The 25,720-nt window shown below is 41.7% G+C and overlaps 1 protein-coding gene across 1 annotated transcript; it reads right to left on the bottom strand.

Annotated features, from left to right (window-relative positions):
• Positions 1-746: 746 nt before the first annotated feature.
• On the bottom strand, positions 747-21,959 carry limk2 (LIM domain kinase 2). The gene is made up of 16 exons (XM_084359842.1): positions 21,500-21,959; positions 21,205-21,301; positions 13,593-13,728; positions 8,794-8,903; positions 7,978-8,163; positions 7,196-7,301; positions 6,142-6,356; positions 5,841-6,027; positions 5,664-5,750; positions 5,215-5,346; positions 4,641-4,697; positions 4,172-4,237; positions 3,716-3,890; positions 3,559-3,614; positions 2,343-2,500; positions 747-1,989 (listed from the first exon to the last, which is right to left on the bottom strand). Exons 1-16 carry the CDS (start codon positions 21,513-21,515, stop codon positions 1,776-1,778), a joined length of 1,998 nt encoding a protein of 665 aa, XP_084215968.1. The 5' UTR covers positions 21,516-21,959; the 3' UTR covers positions 747-1,775.
• Between the last annotated feature and the right edge of the window lie 3,761 nt (positions 21,960-25,720).

Here is a 25,720-nt window from a genome sequence, read left to right as displayed (position 1 = left end):
AAAACATTTCTGGAGCTTCACGGCAAAACAGCTTTGCCGCTCTCTCCTAAAAAAACTAAAGTAATGGAGGATACCAGCTGAAAAAACGTCCCCATGCAGCTCGTCCAGTGTAAACCAAGTCTCCAGAAGCCCTGACATCCAAGTTGATTTGAAAGCAGCTACAGTGAAGATCTTCTCTTTTAAAAAGGGCTGCTTTTATAATTCAATTTGGGATCTTGGGGCTTCTGGAGGCTTAGATTGTGCCAGACGAAGTGTACAGAGCCATTTTGTGTAATAGTCCAGAAATGTTTTGTCGATTATGAATCTTCACCAGACTTTCCATCAGTATGGGGTGATTAGATAATAACTGAATTTTCATTTTTAGGTGAACTGATCCTTTAATGCTGCAAGTAAGTTTTTTTGTAGAGCCCGTTTATCTTTTACTCTATAAAATGTGAAAAACAGCAAATGCACATCAACACGGGTCAAAGATTAGGTCTAAAACCAGCTTTTGTCTGACCAAGAGTCAAAACCTCAAGTAATTAAAACATGATATGATGATTTCAATAATTTTTTACTGAGAACTGATTCCTTGCTTGTTTTCCTGCAGACTCAGACTTAATAATTATGAATTTCTTCTACATATAAAAGCAGAAATGCTAAATCGTCCTCAGATGAGAACCAGTGAGTTCCAAGATTGACTCATTATTCATTTCAATCCCAAAGAGCAGATTTGACATGCAAAATTGAGGAGACAACAAAAAGACCAACTTTCATATGGTTTATTTATGAAACACTACAGTGATATAAATAATAGTGGTTACAAATGGTCGTCCGTACCCTGCGTGATCGTAGCAAAGAAGGCAGAAACGTCCATTGTTGACGAAATGTCTAAAAATCTACAAATCTAGAATTCCCATTAGAAAATGACATCCAATTAGAGGCACACTATGTACACACTTATATACACTGCTAAAGAAAAAAAAAATCCAGTTCATCTGTACAAACCGACTTTTCATGGTCAACTAATGCATGTTTATGTCTGACAATTATTAAGAAAGAGCTCCTGCGTCAGGTGATCGACGTCAGCGTGGCGAACATGAAGAGTCTAGATCGTCTTCATTCATCGCTCTGAGAAATTAGACTTCAAAGTACAGAATCATACTTTTAACCGTCTCGTCAAAATTTACAATGTCAGTGCTCAGAAAAAAAAATCTAAGCACCTCTTTTCTTGCGATCTTGTGTCTAATCTCAGATTGATGAAACTATTCAGGGTCAGAGAGCGTTTTGTTTCCACCGCCGCCACAAGTCACACCTGATTTCCTTCTCTCGCTCTGCGCTATTGTTTACATGGACCGTGAAGCATCTTTGTTTTTCTTTGCTGCTGCAGTGAAGTGATGTCCTCTTGTGGGCAAGAACTCATCGCTGCGCATACCACACATAGCAAACAACGACTCCAGAACCAGAAAAACAATGTGTGCCGTCCTTCACCTGACATAGATGCTCGTTTGTACACAGTAAACATTAGTACAGCCCTGCGCGTGTTGAACGAGGGCTGAGCAGGTTAAAAATAAAAAATACATTATTAGTAAATAACACTTGTCTTTTTTGAAATGTGTCTTTCCACTCGCGGTGCAGTTTCTTGGCGCTCTCAAGAGTCCTGCACAGGGAGATTGGTCCAGCTACCTCAGGTTATCCAGTTCTAGTATGGCTCGGGTTCAATGCAATCTTCCTCTTCTTCTCGTCCACAGTATTAGTGCAGCAGTTCAGAGGGGTCACATAAAAAAGGAGAGCTACTAGGTGCCATTGTCCGTCATGGTGGATGAGTGTGAAGAAGCCTCTGTGGGAGGCGGTGTCTGATCCGTGCTCTGGGTCGGGGAGACGTCTTTAGGCCAGTGGAGTCGACTCAGACTCTGGTGCAGTTCATCCAGTTCGGCTGGCAGGGGGATCCCCAGCTCCTGGTTGAGGGACAGAGCTTCAAACCAGTCCTCCAGCTTCTGGAAAGGTGGACTGAGGGAGGAGGAGCAAGAGGGGAAAAAAAAAGGGCAGGGAGGGCACACAGAGGGGGTTTTGGGTTAAAACCAGATTGACAAGGTTGAGAGAAAACACGAGGAAGCAATCTGGCAGCATGTAGAGGCGTGCCCCAGCGCAGGCAGGTCGAGATGGCATCTAAAAAAAGAAGTTGTTTTTTCCTCATTTGAGATCAAATGACTGCCCGTCTTTCAAGCTGATAAACACCATTATTCCCACAGGATTCTTTACATTGTTGCTGCACAGCTGCTGCAGCTCTTTTTTGAGAAGCAGCACTCTGGATTAAATGATCAGAATCAACTATGTACATTAAAATAACAGCAGTTGCTCACCGGTTGTCTGGCGTGAGGTCACAGCAGGCCACAGTCAGTGGAAAGAAAGCTGGTGGACAGTCTTCAGGGAGAAACTTCTCCACAAACTTTCCAACATTCAGACCAAAGTCCAGAGTCCTGGGGAGGCACTCAGGGTCCGCATAGACCTTTCCAATGATCTGGATCAGAAGACAGAAGAGTGGGTTACCATCAACACAGTATAACACAAAAACTACTGAACTGATTTCCACCCGACTTGGATGGAGGATCGGTCTCGGCCCAGATTAGACCCCATTGACTTTGGTGCAGATGTGGATAAAGGGACGGATCCAGGAATTTGGTCTCACTTTAACATCGTGCGTTATTCCTTTGACATTTTTTGTTAAAAGAAATAATGCATGGCTCTTGATGCCATTATTGTTAAATAAGCACTAATTTCCATAACAGAAATTAACTGATTAAAAAGTCTAAAACTAGGGGAATGCCCAATGTCCGCTACTTGGACAATAAACCAATAAACAAATGCCTCTTCTACAAGCCCCAGGGAAATAAAATGGTAAACTGAAGGTGTAAAGGGGCTTGGGGTTTTAAGGGGTTCCCAAATAAACAAAGACTCCTCCCTAGAAAGATGTGGGCAGCCAAGAAAACCCAATAGGGCCTAAATAGACCAGAGTTTCTGACTGGCAATCTCTGGGGAATGAGGTTCATAAAGGGTCAGGGACAGATTCAGACTGAGGGTGAGAGCCCATTTCCCACCTCTTTTAAGCCTTTACAAACAGGGTGTCATCACACCATGATTGGCTGGGAGGGAAATGCCCCAAGCTGCCTCCAGTCCTCAATAAGGAGTCAGTCTCCCCACCTTTGCACATGTGATCTGAATCCCCCGTGATTAGTCATGAGGGATTTTGGATAATAGCAAGTCTCAAACAATTGGACTGCTGCAAGCAAAATAAAATCTCAAAATTGACCTGTGCATGAATAAACAACAATTGTGCCTGCCGTGTAAACTCTACATGATGTCCTTAAAGCATTCAACTGGATTTTTAGATTTGGATTTATTTGGTGAGCTGATATTTTGTGAAGGTTTTGTTGTCATGATCCAACAATGCAGTTGTGGAGAATCTGTTTTCAAAAACAGTTAGTGGTGTTTCCACATTGTGTATTTTAGAAATGCCTTCCAAAAAAACCCACTTTGTTATCAGAGCAGATAATCAGAGTAGCATCATCGTGTTCTTACCTCACACAGCACGATCCCAAAAGAGAAAATGTCCACCTTCTCGTCGTAGCGTTTACCTGAAACAATGTTGAGAAAAGGATCAGATAAATGCACTTATTGACCCAGAAACACATCCTCTGTAAACCAAGTTTGCATTTCATTTTTTTTATTTTCTCACCATTGAGCATCTCTGGAGCCATCCAGTAAGGGTTCCCGACCACAGTGTACCTCTTCTTTCGGTCGACACGTCTGAACGTCCTCTTCTTGTTGGAAGGTTTTTCAGGTGGAGGCTTGACTTTGTCTTCTACGATGAGTCGGGACAGTCCAAAGTCAGCAACGACCACAGTGTTGTCCTGTTGAGGGAGCAACGTTACTTTGAGAGTGCATACTTCTTATATCAACTACTGATGGCAGACGAGTACATGCTCGGTAATGACAAGGACTCATAGGCTTTTATGATCTGATAAAAAATCATTAAGGTCTTTAACTATCTTAGACTTGGAACGGTCACAACTGAATATACGCCAACTTTTAAGTGCTTCATGAAGCCAGAAAGTGGAAAACGTTCCCACCCTTTATTCTCATTGTTCAAATTTTATGATGATGCGTAATTGCGAGATGCCGTGACACCTACCAGTTTAACCAGGCAGTTGTGAGAATTGAGGTCTCTGTGTATGATGCTCATTGAGTGGAGGTAGGCCTGAAACAAAGAGGAGAAACAAGGATGGTGAACGCGTGTGCTGGAAAATTCACTTTTATACAGGAAATCTTTTCAGCAAAGATCGCAAAAATGGTGGAAGTCGGGTTTAATATTTAGAGCTTAAAACATGAAAAACAATAAACAAATTAAAGGGGGGTTAGACATTGATAAACTAATACAGATTATATTAATTTTAGTTGCCTGAAGAGGTCAAACTTTTATATTTAATAAACTAAAATAGAGAAAATATCTCGTCTTTGATCCTTTTACTCTCCCACTAATCATCTCAGGACCTCCTGTGGTGACCCCAGTGTCCACAAGGGGTCCAGTAGCACATTTAAACAGCTAAAAAACAACCCACTTTCACTTTTAGTAATAATGTCTTTGCAAGAGGCCAACTCACCATGCCAGAAGCGATGCTCTTTGCAAAGCTCACCCTTTGCTCCCATGGAAACGGGTCCTGTAAGTCCCAAATAAAGACAAACAGAAAAAACAAAAGGAGAGAAATGAATAGAAGCTTCCTCAGAGGCCGAGGTAGACACAGGGAAACAGTAACAGTAAACAAAATAAAACCTTTCTGAATCACATTAAAAAACTGGCCTTCGCCCACATACTTTAACATAATTAGAGACAAAAATAAAAACACTCTCCCTCTCCTCCCTGAACTGTGAGCTGAGCCTAACTGCTCCTCCAAAATAGTCGGCTGTGGGAGGAGGGGGAGCAAAGCCCCTTTAAATATCACCTGGGAACACTTTCTACAACTTTTCTCATTCCACGTCTCGGCCAGTCGACATGCCAGCCGGCCCACTACAGAGCCGAGGGCCCACTTATCTATCGGAGCAGAGTTTACTTCAGGTCAGTCCCCTCCCACACTGCAAACAGCTCACTCTGTGGTCACTGAAGGGTTTTTTTGTGCTCTGCTGTGGAGGAGGAGGAGGAGAGGGAGAGGGTTAAGTGAATCAACTAGTTTAACTCACCGTGTCTCTGATGAAATCCTTCAGGGTGCCTCCCTCGATAAACTCAGTTATCAAATTCAGCCTCTTGTCCTTGTAGAGAACGCCGATGAACCTCAAAACATGGGGATGATCGAGGCTTCGCATGACTTTGACCTGAAGATTAGACGGAGAAGAAGTTAAAAGGCAATTCTACCAGCGCGATTGCAAGCTGATAATCTCTAATGAGTTTCCACAGAAGTGAAATTTAAAGGCTCTGTGCATAAAGTCAAGGCTGTCTCCTTTAATCCATTTAAAAAAACATTAACCACACTTTAAACCTGCTTAATGTTTTCCCATCAGACTGAGGCAAAAACCACAAAATAATAAGTTACAGTGGGAACATGAAGCATACTTTCAGTCATCAGTATAATAAATCACAGCTCCATGCGGAGCCAGACGACTCTGTTTTGTCTGTGAGGAAGAACACCGACCTCCTTCAGGAAAGTCTTCTGGGTCTCCTCATCACAGCGGATCAGCTCCTTCATCACCATCACCTCTCCCGTGGCTTTATGAGTCACCTGTTAGTGGGACAAAAGCAACACATGAAGCCCGATGCGTGAGGGAACCAAAAGAGTACTGAATGGTGGTAGTAAGAAACGAGGCTGGACCTTGATGGCCTGTCCGAAGAAGCCTTTTCCTAAGATCTCTCCGTGGATGAGGTCACAAGGCCGGAAGATGCGATGAGAGCAGCTGCTGGAGGACCTCAAGGATTCAGAGCGGCCGATGTCTCGCGTGATAAAAAGCGTCTCTTTAGGAGAGTTTGGCCCAGGTGACTTACAGATGCTGTTACTGCGCCTGGAGTAGAGACAATGTGGTGGATTGAGAATTACAAAAATGATGCAGACTCAAGGGACCGGCCGACCCCTCGTACACTCATGTCCTGTGTGTGTTCTGGCTGCTCCAACGTACCTCAAAGACCTCCTTTTCAGTGTGCCGTCATCAACCACGTCGGTTCTCTCCAGGACCGCATCAGAAGGCGAGGACAGACGCATGCGGGATGTGGCCGGGACTCCCAGCCGGGTTCTCGGTGATCCGAGCCTGAGCCGGTCCAGACGCTGCCTGACCGGGTCGTACTCTATGAGCAGCTGCAGCGTGTGGCTGGTGCATTGAATTAGATCATCCACCTGAACAAACCCAAATATTAGGTCATAATAATGAATTAAATATATGAATGGCATTTATTGTAACGTTCTTCTGTTTCAGTTCATGGCAGATACAAATAACTATCACTTTTAAAAGTATATCATCTTTAAAGGTGGCAAAAACAAGCTGCTGATCTCCTGCTAACACACACTCGGTTGCCTGTTTTAATAACGCTAAAACTAACAACAGTCCTGCTATAAATCCTTCGGGCGATTTGACATCTTTTCAAAATAATTTCAACTGAAACAAAACATTAAAACCTTCATGTATGGAGGATTTATTGCAGCAGTGTTGCATTAGACCACATTAACTTTAGCTACCTAATAAAGTGTCAAATGACTGTGCTTCGACTACAGAGAGTAGAAGAGTGAGATCAGCAGGACTCGATGAAACAATGGGACGTGTAGAAGTTCAGGACTGGACTGCAGCTAACGTGATGCAGCCTTTGAGGCCGTGTATAATACTGAAATGTGTCACAGAGAAAACAGGATGCTGTCGGCTGGAGCTTGGAAACAAAACAATAAAAAGCAAATAAATGGAAGCCGTGATGACAGAGCTGGTATGAAGCGAGGGTGAGGTTGTGGGAACGAGCTTTTAAGTACAGTCATTCCACATACCGTCCTCTCCCAGCTGAAGAATGTATAAATGATGGGGGAATGTGAGGAATGCCAAAAATCATGTGCCGTTGTTGTACAGTAAGAACGTACATAGCTTTGACAAATTGCACTCAGGGAATGGCCCTGCCCTTTAATAGCAACGCTCATTAGCTCCAGCTGAAGAATAACATATATCACTCCATGTGTTCAAGGTGTAGGCCCACCTCCTCCTCCATCAGTGTCCCGACAGGAAGGCCGTTGATCTCCAGGATCCTGTCCCCGACGTGGATGGCATTTCGCACCTCTGGACTAATAAGCATCCCTCTGACTCTGGAACAACACAGCACCAACACTTGTATGTGAGTATTAACACGACAGAGGGTCAGTAGGTGAAGGAGAACAGGGTCACACTCTTACATCATATGAACCCTCAAAGACCTAGAGCAATATTTGAGCGCCTGACTCTGCATTTATTTTGTTTTACCCTCCACTATTCTAGCAGGACAGCATCAAGTGCCATACATAGTGTGATTCAGGAGAACCTTAAGTTTCAGTCTGGGTCTTACAAAGTCCCTGAACTCGGTCAGAATCACGGGATATTTCCAATGCGATGAATCCTTTTCGTCTGAAAGGATGAACCTGGATGTTTTAGAGTGCCTTGTACATTTTTGTTTATATCTGACCTTTCCAAAGTAAGTTACAGACATTTATTATATCATCCTCTACCTGGGTTACCCTAAATGGCCAAACAACACGTCTAATACAACTTAAAAGCTGAGAAATTCCACTTCACATGTGTTTTTAAAGAATAACGACAGGATGAGCAGTTCAAAAGTTATTCAACATTTTAGAACAATCGCTTTTTTTTTAACCGCCGACGGCTCTGGGTTAAATTATCGATAACTACCTCTCCTTGCAGGTGCACACTTAACCACACCAGCACCCTGTTATTTAGCAGACCCATAATCAGTCTTATGTAAAGCATTACTCATTCGGTCCCACTTACTCTTTGACTTGAACGCTGGCCGAGCCGTTGACGTCCCTCAGCACTGAGACGGAGAGGCCCCTCTTGCCATTGGCCGCAGAGGGCATTGAGATGAGGGTCACTGTGTGGGGCAGGGAGTCAAGGACCGAGTCGTGAGAGCGCTTTTCCAACATTGGTGTAAGGACGACCTGCTTGTAGCACTTTCCACTGCACAGGACAGAAAAAAGGGGGCGAATCATTGCATGTGGTTGTTAATTAACACTTGACTGAGTATGAACTTATGAACACTGATCTGTTAATGATAAATTCATAACTGAAAAAATACACATTAAATATCTGAGCGAGAACAGTGACGATGCCACTATGCATAACAAGTAAAACAATATGGTTCATGTAAAAGCACAACTGTACCGAAAGGAAATGTTTCCACTATTACTTCTTTATTTCAACGGTGTATCAACATCTTTACTTCCACACTGTAATCTTTAAATCAATAAAATCCCAAGAAATTGTGAAAAATTTTACTGCTAAAGTCCAAAGAGACAGCTTCAGATTGCTTCTTTTGTCCAACAGAGACCAAAACCCAAATACTCTTCATTTAGTATCATGAATGACAAATAAAAGCAGCAAATCATTATATTTAAGAAGCTGGAACCAGCAAATGTTTGACAATTTTTGCTTGAAAGGTGATTTAAAATGTAATTGATAATCAAAATTGTTGCAGCTTTAATTAAGTTGGTGTTTCAAGGATGTTAACTCAAAACCTGCCATGCTGAATGTTTCCAACAGTGTCTAATATACAAAAAGCTTTAAAAAGGCTCGTGCAGGGCGTCTTACCAGTAGAGTTTCGATCTCTCGACCAAGGCGTAGGTATCCGTGTCCTCAATCACCACCTTGCAGCTCAGACACACAAAGCACTCAGGGTGATACTTGTGTTCTCCGGCCACCTGGAACCGCAAACAAAAAAGAGCTGATCTTCAAAGTGTTCACTCGACTCGAAGCAGGGAGAAGTAATACGCCGAGTGCGAGGCGTTGCTCATGAGAGATGAATGTGTGCCGTCGGCCCTCCTCCTGCTGTGACACAGTGGTAACACCTGCTTCTCTCACGCTGTCTGGAATCTGCAATGATGTCACCTCCTCGTACAGGTCTGAGCCACTTGTTCGCTGACGTCCTCGCTTTGAACCCTCTGAAACCAGCTCGCTGTCTGTCATGTGCTTTCTCTCCCATTAACAATGACTGACCCATTTCCCTTTTCTAAAAATTTGTGTTACGCTCACTCCTCATCTGGCTTTCTCCCTCTCATGCAAGATGAGATCATGTGTATCCTGTTGCCCTTCAGCAAGCAGGTGATCTAATTGTGCACATAACTTAAACACAAAAACATGTTGGTGTCATGATCAGTTGTGAAATGTTGTAGGTGTTAGGCATACGTTTCAATTTGGCAGGGAACAAAATGTACACGTGCACCTGAGTGATGCAGGAAAGTGACGCTGGAAAAAATATTCCTCAACGTTCGGGATTATTTTTGAAAGACGGCTGAACGATATTAGATCACGAGATGATGCTGATACCAATACTAGAGAGTAAAATAGTCTCTTTTTTTGCAATGATACCTCAAATGTGTTCATTAAACACTTATATAAAGAACTTTAACAGAAGCAGGACATTTTCACTGGCATTCTGATGATTATGACTGACCCCAACCATCTTTGTTGGCATAATAATCTCTAAATGATGATGATGATGTGATTTTTGCTTGTTCCTCTGCTGGAGAATATGATTTGTAGGCTGCTCTGTCGCACCACAATGCTTCATTATTACATTCTGTTGTGACACATTCGACTTTTACAAAAAAAAACAAACTGCAGCTTCTGTGATTGGGATGTTGCACTTAGCCATGTTGCCATTTAAGATAATATTCAGACTAACTGTGCAGCTCCGCTTTGAAACAAAGGATGTTTGACATTCATCTTTGTGGCAGAGGGCGATTTGTCTGTGGGACTAGACATTAACATACTTAACCATTTTGAAAAATGGAAGACGCAAAAAAGCTTTTCTCCGAAAAATGTATGAGTAATTTTTGTTTTCAGGAATGTTTCTGAAGCTGTTTCACTGCCATTTATAATTTGCTTTAATAGCTTCCAGCTGTGAGCAGCTTCTCCAATTCCTTTGAGCATCGCACTGTGGGAGAATAACGTCCACCACCAGCACACTCAAAATAGTTTTTTAAGTTATCACACTGACCGGCACTTTTCTGGTGTGATTACACAACATACTCTGTTTTGGATTAGCATGTAGTTCGTCCCAGGATCGACAGATTTTGCACAAATTTTGAAACTATAAAACATTCTCTGATAGTCTTAATAGCCACACTGAACCCGATCGTGTCTCAACTGTACTGGGAGCTTCAGTTTCCACATCTGTGTAAAGGAGAGCGCAGCAGCATCTTCTTATCTTTGATCCGTTTACTGATTAGAAAATGTTTTTTGACAGAAGTAAAGAAGTTTCTACCTTCGAGCTGTGGCTCAATGAAATGACAGATAACCTTCTCTGTGAAGAATAGAGTCAAGATTCAATAAGAAACAAACTACTGTCCATTATCACTCTTCACCTTTTGTTTTATCATTTTCAGTGGCAACCTTTATGGTCATACACTACGTACTAGGGATGCAAATATTCAGCAGTTTTCTTAGTTGATAATCGGCTGCCTTATCAATAGATTATCGGTTAATTATTGATGATATATGAATTATATTGGATCGATGTATCGTTACACCTCTAATAACATCTCAACATAATTCACGCTTTTTTCCATCCAAATCCTGCAGTATTCCCTGAGTAATTCATGAAAATGTCAAAAACACCCTCACAAAGTCTAAAAAAAAAACCCCGTCCTGGATCTGTCTCTTATTCGGCAATACACCAAAAGTTAATCCTCCAAGTTTCACGAAATCTGTTCAATAGTTTTTATGTAATCCTGCTGACAAACCAACCAGCAAACGGACAATGGGTAACAACTGTAGAATTGTATACTGGTATGTTAAGTGTACTGGATGTGAGCCAGTAAGGTGCAGTAAACCCAACGTGAGTTCAGTGCACTAGCAGTCAGTGTAAGAGTCAGTAAAGTATTGATAAGATACTAAGGACGTAGATAAAAATATAATGTGTTAGAATATAATAAAAGTAAGTACAGTGCTATAATATATATATTCGTGAATAATAATTTAAGCACGCTGAAAGTTGAAGCCAACATTTTTTTCCCACAGTAGCCACAGGTCTGAGTCAGTGAGTCACTTCTGGGAAAGGCTTCCCTGTTGCTACAGGGAGATCAGAGTGATGTCAGACAAATCATTGTGACATCTCAGGAGTCTGTCTGTAACTCCCTGCCTTCAAGCCAGGAACAGAACCACCACCACCACCACAACAACCTGCCTCAGGCTTCAACAGCAAGACAGAGCTGTAACAAGCCTGGCAAAAACAAGAGACGAGACTCATTAAGAGGGACTCGTTCTGGAGAGAGGGCTGTGAAACTGGACAGATAAAGCAGACGAATTACAAGAAGCTCATCAAAAACAGTGACTTCAAATATGACAATCATCTTTAAATCAATAACTAAACTAATAAATAATTCAAACCAGGACAAAAACAATCATGTGCTGGACTCGAATGCCTAACAAGCAGCAGCTCTGCATGACCCTCCTCTGCTGATGGCCCACAATGATTCCCTTTTTGGCCGAGAGGCTGCGGTGCCAGATCAGCTCTGCCAAAAACACTTGGCTTCGCTGGCTGATGAAGCAGGATGCCAATACTAAATAGAAGAGTCCATTGTGTGTGTTGCTTGGTGGCAAAAAGAAAAACTTCGGTCTGGCTCCGTGTTAAACGAGTGACCCCGGTTTTGACCAGCGAGAGCTGCTGCCACCTGAATTTCATGTTTCAACTTGTAGATACGAAATGAAAGCTGGCTGACGTTCGGATTAAACTCAACACGCACCAGTTTCTCTGGTGACTTTTCTTTGTATTAGTTCTCGATCATCGCAACTCTGCACTATGAGAAATTGTTTAGAGGTAGGGCTACGCAATAAAATCGATATATTACAAAATTGCAAGATGGTACAAGTCACAGAAGCTGCAGTTTTGTGATAAAGTTAAAATGATTAATGCCAGATGGAAGATACAGACTTGAACAAATGAAAATGAAAACTGTGAGCAGAGGTAATGGCAACAAAACGTCTCCTGAACATGTAACAGGTTCTGCAGAACGCGAGCAGTAGAAACAAAGTCAGTGTGCTTACTCAGTAATATCTGTTACATAACTCAATGTTGCAGACAAGCTACTGGTACCAGAACAAGAAGTAGGACTGTGGCACCTAAACCCCTGACAGTTAAAGTTGCATTTCATTTGCTTATTAATCAAACTTTTAATCTGTCTTTCTACTTTGATATAGTTTTGCTTTAACAGCAGCTCCTAGACTGTGTGTAATAACACAGAGCCACCTCACCACAGAGGACTGAACATGACGTGCTCTGAAACCACCTCGTGTTCTAGCGTCTTCCCACCAGATCCTCTGTGTCCTGGGGAAGTGAACTGTGGAGAACTTCTGTACCGAGAGGGAACATAATGGGGCCTCCGGGGGGGGTTTCACAAGTGAGGCCGAGAGCCCAACGTGCCATGTTCAGCAGCAGCCAATGTAAAGTATCACTCATCTGTAAATGTAATAATCGAGCACTGACACGCTCTGTGGGCATTCTGGTATTACAGAAGTAAGTAAGGAAATTGTTGGCGATTGTTGTTATACGATCGTGGTATGTAACGCCTGGCAATCACACATAGTAACAGAGGTCCAACAGTTCTGACCCAGCGCTGGACTTTATTAGACTCAAGCCAGCACACACAAAAACAATGTTAGAGTATGTAGCCGAGGTAACAGTCTGGTACATAATGCTCATTATACACCTGCAAAGATTTATAAATATTATAGATAATAGAAGGAAATTGCAGGTGTCACAGGTTCAACTTTGTTCCACTTCGTGAGGGAAGGATGGTTATAATCAAAGATAATCTAACATATCCCGACTTTGAGTCCCTTTTTTAAAAAACCTCCACTCTGTCTGTTACAAACGTGTGGTGTCCAAGAAAGAAAAGTCACAAACAGATACTTAAGATAAACAGTTTCTGCTGGCTGGCTGGAACAAACCCATTTGACATCCTGCGACTGAGAGTCAACAATCATCTATCTTTCTGGTGCGTTTACGTACAGCGTGGACAAATCCACATGATTCTACCTTTAAGTATAATAGTCTGCATTGTATTAACATGACGTGAGCTTCAGTGAGCTAGAAATGTGTGAGCCTGTACTTTCTTTACATTTACAGTAAAGAACTTGAATCAGTATTTCTACTTTTGTCTTTATTTACACAAGTATCTGTGCTTCTACTTGATGCCAGCATATCTATAATCATATCGTATGGGGAAGTGATACTATTCTTCAGTATCGCTGCATCAATATCTCTCTCACCCCTATGGCCCCAGCTTTCTTGGAAACAGGGTTGCTTGCGATAAATCAGTGGAACATCAGACTGACACCGGCTGTAAATCTCTTCACAGGGTGATCAACAATAATCACAGCAGTCTTACCATGGCAGGTCCAGTCATGAGCAGAGAGCACCCGTGACAGAGCTCTCCAAACTTCTCCCAGTAGTGTTTGCGACAGTACAGCTTGCCGGCCTTCTCATAGTACCAGTTAGTCAGGTGGTCACAGCACACAGAACACCTGAGAGGACACAGAAAACAAGTCTCGGTCACGTTTGCACAGAACAAAGTGGGCGAACGGGGAAAAATTAAGCCAAGCGTGAAGCAATCTCCTTTGAGATAATACAACAGAGACTCAAAGGCCTTGGGTGTTATTTCAAAGACCTGTTTATAATTTCAAAAGTATGTGGGTGTCGTCTGTGTCTCGTGTCTGTCTTGTACAGGTTAACATGCATTTAGTGCTGCAAGAAAAGGATTTCATTAATCTACTGCAGTATTTTTATGAGTCAATTCATCTTTTAGTGAATAAAGTTGACAAATAGCTCACTACAAGACATAATTATGATGAGATGAGAGCCACAAGAACACTGATAATATGAGACATTTACAGTTTAGTAAGAGTTAAATATTTGAACCATCACACAAACTAGGTTACCTATATGTACATTTTTTCAAAGCTCATACATTACATACCAGCGAATGGCGTAAATAGATGAAAGAAAGATCATCTCGAACCATTAATCATTCTGCTGAAGACAACATTTTATACTCCGAGGTTGCATAGGACAAGAACATTAGCTGGGGGCAAGTTTCTGAAAACGAAAACACGTACTTTTCTCTTAACAGGGTGTAGGGCACGGTAAATACCTCGTCCTGACATCTGCTGGGTCTTGCATGCGTGCGTTTATTGTGCACCGTTTCAGAGTAAGAAAAAACAGACGGCACAAAGAGCTGTTCCACTTTTGGAAAAGGATACCAGGAACGTTTTGTTTTTAGCTTGTGCACACGACCGATAACAAGGCCTCTAAATACTTTGCCAATTTCCAGCACCTTAATAGGATCCAGTTGTTTCGAGGGGAAGCTTGCACGACCGCTGTGAGAACGAATCTATAGCCTAAGAAAAAATCTCTTCAGGGGTAAAGTCCTCGGATCAGCTGGTTGTTTAATGTGCTGTTTTGTTCGCACTTACACAACAAACTTCTCAGTGTGCATTTTCTTATCTAGGTCAATGTAAACAATAATGAGGCATCCCGTTAGCCTTGCGGTCAAAAGTGCACATCATTTGACTAACATCCGGGGGCCTTGATCACATTGTATGCTAACTCTCCCCATATTTCTAGTCACTCTCTATTGTCTCCTTCAGATGAAATGTAAAAAGCAGTTGAACTTGTCATATGATTTCCCCTTCATTGCATAATAGTACTCTAACAGCTGATCGATTCACAAGAACGTTGGGAATTTAGGGACATTTCTGGCTGCCGCTCCGGGACAACATGTTCAGATTGCAGAACGCCGAAGTCGCTAGCAGCCTGGAAAGCACCTGCAGGCTATGGGTGTTCCTTGAACAAGCTGCACTGGTTATGTGAAATGGTGGCAGCAGGTTCAACTGCCAGAAAACAGTCAATGAAGAGCCGTCCTGTCGGAGATTAGATTACAGAAATGTCTCCGGAGCTGCTGCCTTTTTGTGCCGTCGCTGCAGTCGGACTGTGCAGATGCTGCGACTGTTTCACAACATTTTTGTGCTCGCCTTTCAGAAATAATTTGAGGTGATGAAGTTCAGACAAAGGACATAGAGTTTATTTCTACTAACTGTCCTTAAAGTATGCACTGAACTTGGAAAAAAAAGGGCCTTACAGTTTGCTGCTCCCCCTGCCTGGTGTCAGTTACAAAACTGCCTGAATCTTCCTGGAGGTTGGTCTCATTCGATGCATTTAAAGCAACTCTGAACAACTTGCAAAAATGGATATCTGGCTGTAGATGTTTTAAATGTTGATGAACGTTTTGATAATTTATGGTTTTTGATTCTCCAGTCAGTGCCCTTGACCAACACACTGGCTCAGATCAGGAGTTAGTCCTCATACGCTGCCCACTGCTCCCTCTTCTTCTATGTTTGTTTTATGTCTGCAGCTGTGTAACTGTGCTGCTGCCTCATCAAATAAAGGTTACACTAGAATGGCACTCAGTAGAGCGTATACCTCTGCCGGGGCCCAACAGTTCCCTTTCATAGAATCAAGCCTATTTGAATGTCAAAAAACATGAACTTTAAAATCTCCTAGATCCAGATTTTTATTTGGATCTGCATCAAATTATTCTCATAGATAACAGGCACCTCAATCTGCCTGATTTGTTTCATCAAGATCCATGCATTGTTAAAGAAAGAGAGAAAAAACTCCTGGATCCATCCCTGTATCGGGTCTATTCTGGGCCGAGACCCATCCTCCGAGTTTCATGGGAACCCCTTCTGTAGTTTTTGTGTAATCCTGCTAACAAACCAACCAACAATCCAACCGACAAATGGGCACAGGCGAAAACATAACCTCCTTGGTGAAGGCAGTAAAAAAATGAATTAATGGGGGCTACGATCGTAACCAGTACGACTGTGAGAGCTCTGCTGATGCTGTTGTTCTTCTGGAAAAAATTCCCCCCGAATGCTCACGTCTATGATGACTTTATGAATATCACATTTTACGTCTTATGCAACCACCTGAAATGACAAGTCAGAAATTTTTACTTTGAGTAGGAATGTGTGTTTTTGTGCATTTTTAATCTTCTGGTGCAGAGCTGGCAGCGGCCTGTTGCTGAGCCCCATGCATCACGTTGCTCTCCGCACTGCAGGTATAGTTGATCCGGGGCTTATTGACTCTGGCAAAGACTCCACATATTTCTGAGTTTTCTGGCATTAGTTAAGAAGGAGCCGTCTTATAGGGGGAAGACCACATGCTTGTGTCTGTTGTGGAGAGAAGAGCGGAGAGACGGGGAGGCTCTGGTTGTGACGCAGGCAGGGCGATGTTTAAGTCTTTAACATCCTTGTTAATGGCTTTATAACAAATAATGTGAAGAAACAAACATTCTGTTCTTCTGACATTGAAAGCAACAAAAATTAAGAATGAGCATGAGGTCAGCGTGATAATGACTCCAGCCTGATTCATCACACTGTGACATGATGAGGGGAGGCAGCGCTGAAAGACTGCTGAGGTAAAGACTGCATGAGTAATGGTAGCTGTGCTGTTGTGGCCTCATTTGTCTGCGAAATAAGTCTGGGAGCAGAATAACATGAGGTTCTGTTTTATGCTTATGAAAGCATTTAAATACACAACAATGCAGCGCGACCAATAAATCAGTCTTGAATACGACCTTATCAAAGATATAATCAGTGTCGGTGTGTCTGTCAGCTGAAGAGTGACAAGAAACTGAGGAACATGGTGCCATTTCACACCGGACATTAAACTCACTAACACCCACAAACATCGGGCTATTGTCTTTAATGTGAATGGGTACAATCGGCATTTACTCCAGCATCAAATGACTCTGCAGTAGTCTCGGGTGATAAGTGGCTCCAGCTGCGATCGGTGATGGAAACACAACACCTGGGTGGACTTGCTAATATCCACCCCTTTTCAGGCGCAATGCCATGACGTGTAGGCCGCTGGCTTTATAATATTTTGCTATCCGTCTCTGTTTAAGCAGTAATTGAAAATCGCTGAATCGATATTTGAATTTTCTACTCCCTATAATTGGTATCGGCCCCTAAAAAAACCCCAATATTGGTGAAGCTACAGCATGCAACAGTACTGGTAGGATCAGTTTCAGTATCACCTGGTGATACCAGTGCACCCATTTGATCCAATCAGATAAAAAACTAACATTTGCATAAAAGGGAGGTGAAAGAAGCTTGTCAAGAGTGTAGTATTTCAACTGGTATGCATCAAGTATTCAGTATCAGTCCAGGTGTGGCAGAAGAGACAAAGACATCCACCCTGTCTGCCTTCCACTCCACAACGAGCGGATAAACTACAATTACTGTCCATTATGTCCCTATGATATATGGAGATAAAGTGATGTAAACACCTGACTTCTTTCTGTGTTTACTGGTGAATGGGGGGCGGGTAAACTCAGGTGGTTCTTCAATGAACAATGCAAAGGTCCTGCCTGCACAAACACTACAATGTCAACATTACTCATTTCCTTAAATCCACATTCCTGCTGGAGTGTATTCCTTTGTTGGAGGACGGAGTGGAGATGGTAAGAGAGGGACCTCGAGCTGCAGCCTTAAAGACGTGAGGAGGGAGTGTTTCAGTTGTCATGTGAACCTTATCTGAGGGCTGGTGTGTTCCTGTGTTCAAGGAGTTTCAAGGAGTTTCAAGGAGTGAGAGTGACAGTTATTTCTCCACTCACATCACAAGGGTATTAGAGTATTGCTAATGTAATCAGGCTTTGATTACGCAACAGTCTTCACATCACAGTCAGGTGCAACTAAAAAATTATCTTTTTTATTATCGATTCATCTGCAGATTAACTTATTAATTGTTTGCTAGACAGCCACAGCAGATTTTGTCAACCTGCTAACGTTAAAACTACACAACATGCAGTCATGAAACTGTTCAGGTGTGTAGCTGAGAACAAAATGAAAGTCGTCTTCGAAGACGGTAGTGCTCAGGGCGAGGGCAACAGGAGTAGGAAAGGGGTTCAAGGGTATTCAGTATCACCGCATTGTGTTTTGTAAATAAATATGAAATGCAATCCTATTTTTGTGGCCAAGTGTTATGATAACATCTGCAGCACTGCACACATTCAGCGAAGTACAACATAGGAAATATCCAGCTGTCTTTGGAGACCAAAAAAAACCAAAGCATTGTGCAGTCGGTGTCTGAGACAGCACACTCAGATCTCTGAATCGCCGTCTAGGAATGCAGAACAGAGCCGAGTGGAACGTGTCGTTACCTATAGGCCTCAATAACACTGCCAGGTTTACTGGAACAGGCCACGGGTGACGTCTGCTTGTAAGAATGTTACACGAGGTGGAGGTACGTGGAGGGCAGAGTGGCAGCGACTGGACAATAGACAATAGGAGCACCACATGGGGTAGTCACGTCAACAAAGACATTTTATTTTGGCTCTACCATTTCCATGACAAAGTTCAGAGATTGAGCCTCTTAAAGGGGCCCTTTGTAACAATTTGTAGTAGATTACACGTCTTAATCACTTTTTTTCTTACTGGCCATATGTGAAAGACTCTCTGTCTGTCTCGGTTGCCTTTACAAGTCAGTGGACGATTTGCTGGACTGTGGATTTCTTTGAGAAGGACTCATGTTGGATTTGGTGCAAAAGTCCAAAGGATGTGACTTTAGGCGTATTCTCGAGTGCCTCGTTGTAGTGCCTCTAAAGAATAGCTAAAATTAGTTTAGAAAGCGAGTCGCTAACATAAACTAACAACCGGTTTCCAGCACAACTCAGGAGCTCTATAGAGTCCCGTTAAGCAACATAACTGTATCGCAACGTGAGGCGAGATGCAGCTTGGAGATATCTTAACCTGTGTAATGAAAAAGATTCACTATCTACTCACCCCCATGCAGATTGAAAGTCAAGTCAAGTTTCATAGTCGACAAAACATTTCTGGAGCTTCGCAACAAATTCCAAATTGAATTGAAAAGACGTTATTCACGTGGTTTTACGGATGAAATTTTCACTTTAGTTGCCGAGCTAAAGTCTGAAGTGCATGAGCTCGACCGCCCATCGAAGCTGTAAATAACATCTTTTCAAATCAATTTGGGATCAACAACTCCTCAACAGATTCAGTTGTTCAGGAAAATGCTGCAACTCTGTTTTTCTGTGAAGCTCTAAAGATGTTTAATGGACTCAGAAACTTCACCCGACTTTCCATCAGCATGGGGCTGAGTAGATAAAGACTGAATTTATCACTTTTTGGGTAGACTTATCCTCTAGACGAAGACGCTGCTACGACAGAGGATGCCATGAAATGTGAGGGAGTACAACAGCACAAAGAAAGGAGAGAAGATCATTGGTCAGCTGCATCAGGAACTTTGCCACTGAGATGATGTAAGTAGCAGCATGTGTTTTTTGAAGAGTCAGTGTTTGGGAAGAGTGAAATCCCAGGTTATGTAAGGACGACGTGCTGCTAGATACTGGCGCAGAACTTCAAGAGAGCTATTTTGGTCGGTCAGCATTTAATTTATTCTATTCTTAAGGCTTTTTGGACCAGCCAGGAGTCCTCCAGAGCCAACCTCCAGTCACATAACCAAAGGATTTTGGATATACTCTGCAGTATGTGGTTACCGAGGAAAAAGCTTTGCTGCAAATCAGCTACATTCACAGATTTTTAATCATCTGTTTGATTATGTAACTGTCAAATTAGACACAGTTAACTATTGAGCGAGTGCTCTTTTTATTGAAAAAGCAGCTGTGATCCTCCCGTCAAACCTTACATGACAGTTTGGACCAGAAACAGTGTGACGAGAGAAATCTGAGCCATTTTCACCTCAGAAAATATTGCAAGAGTAAGATCTTTTTTTATATGTGGGAGAGGCAGAAACTGTCGTACATGCTTTTATCTACTCACGTCTTGATTATTGAAACAGTTTCTTCTTGTGTCTTAACACGACTACAACCAGAACTAAGAAGTACGATCGCATCTCACCTGTTTTAGCCTCCCAGAATCCATATTTGAGATAGTACTGATTACTTTTAAAGCTCCAGATTATATTTCAGACCTTTAAATCCCTTATCAACCAGACAAATGTGGTCTTCTGTCTCCTCCAGAGTCCAGGCTGAAAACTAAAGGAGACAGAGCCTTTGCTATCAGGGCCCGAGGAATAAGTCTTTGTGAGTCAGTGTCTTCTTCTAAGCCTTATCTAATGGAAAGCATAAGATTTTAAGTGATTTTCCTGCTTTTATTGTTCTAGAAATCATTTTCCAGGACGTTTTCAGTGAAGATCTGGCTGATGGGACAGACAGGGAGCGTGCCCACACACTCATATGTTCCTTAATTAATCAATTTATAACACCAATGCCTTTATCCTCTTGTGAATTAGTATTAGATTTTTATAGATTTTCCAGGTCTTCAGGACACGTGAGAACACTGTTTATGTATGCACTTTGTTCTTTCGGTCCGATACGTGCTCTGCGAATAAAGTTTACTATTATTACATCTTTAGGCATCTTATCTCCTGTGAGGGCACATGAATGCGGCTGTTAACCAAGGGGAAAAAACCCTGGAAGAGTCCGATCGTGTTTGGCATGTGCGGTGCAGTCAACCACAGCCACAGGTTTCACTGAGATATCTCCCTGTGGGGGCAGTGACCTGTGAAACCCAGTGTGGCAATCATTAAGCTTCAGAGCAGAGGGACAGCCTGGGCAAAGTCCCCCTCCCCAAGACATCCAGGACCATGTCCACTGACCAGAAAACCTGGATCATCTCGTGCACAGGTCTGAGGCAGAAACATTACATGTTGTAGTGAGAACAATGATTTAAACCCAATGTTGAGGCTACAGGACAGAAACTTCTGGGATTACCCACAAGGCCATATGTAAGAGAGAGACACACAATTGTGTCCATGTCAATGCAGACTGTCCCCTCTTTTCTCTTCTCTTCTATGCAAACAAAGCATCCACTTATCAGAACCAGGGCTGACACAACTATGCTCATTACAGTACACAGAGTGCTCGCAGGCGGTGTTTATAATCGTAATCGTGGACTCACTGAAAGCAGGCGTTGTGCCAGGTGTCCTGGAGGACTTTCATGTGAAACGAGTCCTGGATTTTTCCTCCACAGCCCGCACAGTAACACGCATCTGTACCTGGAGGACACGAAGGCGTGAAAAATGACATGAAAACAGGTCAAAAAACTGAGAGAAAGTGAGGAAAAACAAACACAAAAACTGGCAGCAAATGTTCGACTTTACACTGAAAGTGCGAAAAACACAACGCCGGTAAAGCAGACAGATGTGAGCCTCTCGCCGGTGTTAAAAGTCACAACCTGAAAGATATCTCCTCACCTTCTAGTCCCTCCATCTAATGTCGGAGAGTATCGTCGATCCCGTTCACAAACTTCTCATACTGAAGGAGCAGAGCTGTGATGCGCCGCTTCAAACTCTCATCCGTCCCCGTCGACAAATCACGACACCAAACTCCCGAGTGAGAAGAGGGAAAAAAATCACGCAAATCCCTTTAATTCACCGCAGAAAGCGAGAGAGAGAGAGAAAAAAACACACAGTAACCAAACTCCTCTTGGACGGAGCTGCTCTCTCGCTGCTGCTGGCAGGATAACTGACGTAATGCAGTCTACACATTCCTGTACGGAGAGCGGAAGGGCTCAACTGCAGCACCTGGAAGCAGGAGGACGCTGAGCTTCGAGCGGGAGGCGACAGTGGCGCCACCTGCTGACAAAATGGCCGCGCTGCAACGCTCTTGTTCTACTTGTTGTTTATGGCGACTTGTGAGAGCACAGCGCCACCTGCTGTACCAGAGTGAGTAGTGTGAGATGATGTCTACTTTCTTTGTTTTCCTTTGTTTTTCTTGTCTTTTTTCTTTTTTCTTTTTTCTTTTTCTTTTCTTTTCTTTTCTTTTCTTTTCTTTTTCTTTTTCTTTTCTTTTTCTTTTTTCTTTTCTTTTCTTTTTTCTTTTCTTTTCTTTGCTTTTTCTTTCTTTTCTTTTTTCTTTTCTTTTTTCTTTTCTTTTTTCTTGTCTTTTCTTGTCTTTTCTTGTCTTTTCTTTTTTTCTTTTTTCTTTTCTTTTCTTTTCTTTTCTTTTTCTTTTTCTTTTCTTTTTCTTTTTTCTTTTCTTTTCTTTTTTCTTTTCTTTTCTTTGCTTTTTCTTTCTTTTCTTTTTTCTTTTCTTTTCTTTTCTTTTCTTTTCTTTTCTTTTCTTTTCTTTTTCTTTTCTTTTCTTTTTTCTTTTCTTTTCTTTTCTTTTCTTTTCTTTTTTCTTTTTCTTTTCTTTTCTTTTCTTTTTTCTTTTACTTTTTCTTTTCCAGTGTTTGTAAAATCTTATTAAAAGAAAAGAAAAGAAAAAGAAAAAAGAAAAAAGAAAAAAGAAAAAGAAAAGTTTTCTTTTTCTTTTTCTTTTCCAGTGTTTGTAAAATCTTGTTTAGTTACAAAAGCAACGCATTACAGTAGCATATTACTTTTAGCAGTAAAGGAGTAATCTAACGCGTTATTGATGATATTTCAGTAATATATTACTACAGCTATGCCATGTAACACGTTACAATCTGCGTTACCGACCGAAGAGTTTATTGTTGTTTTTTTTTAACAATCCATCCAGCTATTTAATCGTTCTATATAGATTGTTTGGGCTTTTTTTTTAATTAAAGTAACTAAAAAGTAGTGTAAAAAGTCATTTATTACTCTACGCAGACAGTAATATTGAAACGTAAGATATTACTTTAAAATGGAGGTGACTAGTAATATGTAATATATTGCATTTTGAAAGTAACTTGCCCAGCACTTTTAATGAATCATTACAAAAATAATAGCAATAAAATATTTTTTTTACATCAAGAAATAATGAAAAACAACAAAGAAACAGTTTGCTGTTTGGCCTTTAGTATGTGAGTTGTCCTCTCTAAAGGACGGCCTGATACATCTGTCCTGTCCATCGAGTAGAGCTTGATCTATAAATGCTCATTCTTTAAATATAACATTTATAAACCAAACTGACTGGTTCCACATAGGTTAGATTTTGTCACTGATATGGGCTTTTGCAAAGAGCAAAGCCACCCCAGAACAATGAATGGCACATCCAGCTGTTAGAATTTTTAAAAAGCGCCCTCTGGTGTTGGAGGTATAACCAGTGTGACAAGCAGCCCCGGTCCACCCTTCTTTACATCTGTGGGAGAAACTCATGTATGTGAAGGAATGTTTATTGTATGCTCATGGTAAGCTGACCTGAGAGAGCCTCATTGTCCTCCACACTTTGCATACACTCTGTCTGGAGGTATAGATAAGATGATCATGTCCCTCCCTGACTGGATGATACGTGATTCTGTATGATACTGTATAAAGCTGAGCTACCACACATGATTTAACTCTTACTTGCATTAATTATCAAAACACAAAGTAATATATTTTTGTTTGTTTTTACTCTTAAACAAGTGAGAAATCATGCCAGTAACTCCCCCCAATATATTTGGGAATATATTTAAAAGGAGCATCAACGTTATAAAAAGTGAGTCAGGAATTACTGCCAGATTATTTCACTTTCACAAAACCAGACAGGTAAAATAATTTGCTATTAGAGATGTTAAAATTTCAATATTATTTTTTTCTTCTACATCTTTTTTTTCTCCACTCCAATGGACGATATGCACCAAAGGATATATTCTGCCTTCACAAGGTTGGATTGGCCACACAAACCTTTTGATATTCAAGGTGTCTGGTCAGGTCAGTAACAGTAGTACAACCTGATTTATATTAAAAAATAAAACACCATGAAGAAAACACACTAAAATATTTTCTTGTTGTATGTAATTATTTTATTAATTAACGCTGAATAACCACATTTATGTTTTGATGAACTGTATTGATAAAGAAGATGATTTAAAAAATGATGTTATTCTGTATAAAAGTCGTATAACTTGCCGTTCAGATACCTGGAAGACCCATTTCTCAGAACTGTGCCTTTTGTTTCTGACACCACAGTCAAATAATAGAAAAGGTGTAACTGAGAGGAGTAAACAGAGCAGCGTAGTGAAAGCGTAATCAGGAGGATATTCCTGATAAGCTTGCAGTTAATCATTTTTTTTCCGTTTGTGGAGAGAGTTTGTGAGAAAACCTGCTCATTCAGCACAGATGGTGTCCTCCTCTGACACAGAACAATAACGTGTGTATCCACTGAGATAGATACAGTCAAGGTGCGTCACTGTGTCCTAAACACGACCTGATATGATACCAGTGTTGAGCCATGTCCTCATTTTATTGCATGCTGTTTCCTCCTTTAAGACCTCTGACAGCTGACACGACACTTGGGTTATTTTCAATTTTGTGACACAGAGAGATTTATCTGTTTGGGGGGAGTTGTGTGTCTTTTTATGTGACAGAACAGCTGGAGATGATGACAGGAATGGGGGGGGGGGGGGGTAGAGAAAAGGGGACGTCATGCAACAAAGGGCTGCAGTTTGGATTCGAACCAAGTGAGCTATCGTGACAAAAAAACACTTCTCGTAGTGATTGATATGACTGGCACAAAGAAAAACATCATCTAAATCAGCAGTCCTTCTATTTGCCAAACCTGTTGAGCTCTCACACCCCCGAGGCAGGTGTTATTCAAACCTCACGCTTAGTTACACGCTCACTTACACCTCAAAGATGTGTCAGTTTTCATGCCCTCACCTGTTGTGTCTTGTGCTTTCAATGAAAGAAGATCCCATATTTGCAATGAAACACTGGTAGAGAGTAGGAGCGGGTGGGGAGGAGGAGAGGAGGACAGGAAAGCAGGGGGGGTGAAGGTCGGGAGGAGGATGAGAGGAGCGGAAAAGAGGAAGTATTGTGTAAATATCTTTCCGTCAACATTCAGCGTGTCAGCTTCTTGCTGAAATGTTTAAAAGATCTGGCACACAAAGAATAAATGATGCATTAATATCTTTTCATGGTGTAATGTGTATTGATGAGGGATAAATGTTGTTATACTCGTGCATCAGTGCACAAGAATCATTTTTATTATTGTAGTAAATCAAGAGCAAAGTAACTTCCTGGTCACTGGTAACAGGAAGAAATAGGTTTGGGGGAGGGCATCCGAGAAATCCTCAAGTCTGAGTAGATATTCATGGGCTCAATATGCAAATGTTTCAAGGCAAAAGGCTAACTGAATAACAGGCTTCCTGGGTGAAACAGATTACACCTCACTATTACTTAGATTACTATTGTATTGATGGAGGAGGAGCAGCTGAGACTCTGGTGTGACGCCTCACAGGGCTGGTCTTATGTAACCACAGAGATCTGTTAATCAGTGTCTGTTTATCTGTGTCTGTTATCAATGTAAAGTGGCTTCAGGTCAGAAAGAAAGAAAAATACAACAACAAAATGATATAATAACAGTAAAATCATTTTCTTCTACAAAGGTCACGACACAGTGCTTTCATAAACACTCATACTGTTTGACTTTTTTGTTTATATGTGGCGGACCCTGCCACCTTTCTAGCTTCAAACAGTGTTGCATGGCCACGCCCATATCCGCCTCCGCTTTTTTTTTTCTGCAAATTCGCAAAATGACGCAAACCT

Source organism: Pagrus pagrus (genome assembly GCF_965226575.1).
Source record: "Pagrus pagrus genome assembly, chromosome: 8".
Lineage (NCBI taxonomy): Eukaryota > Metazoa > Chordata > Actinopteri > Spariformes > Sparidae > Pagrus > Pagrus pagrus.
The sequence above is the reverse complement of the archived record's forward strand: the minus strand, read 5'-3'. Positions and strand labels throughout refer to the sequence as shown.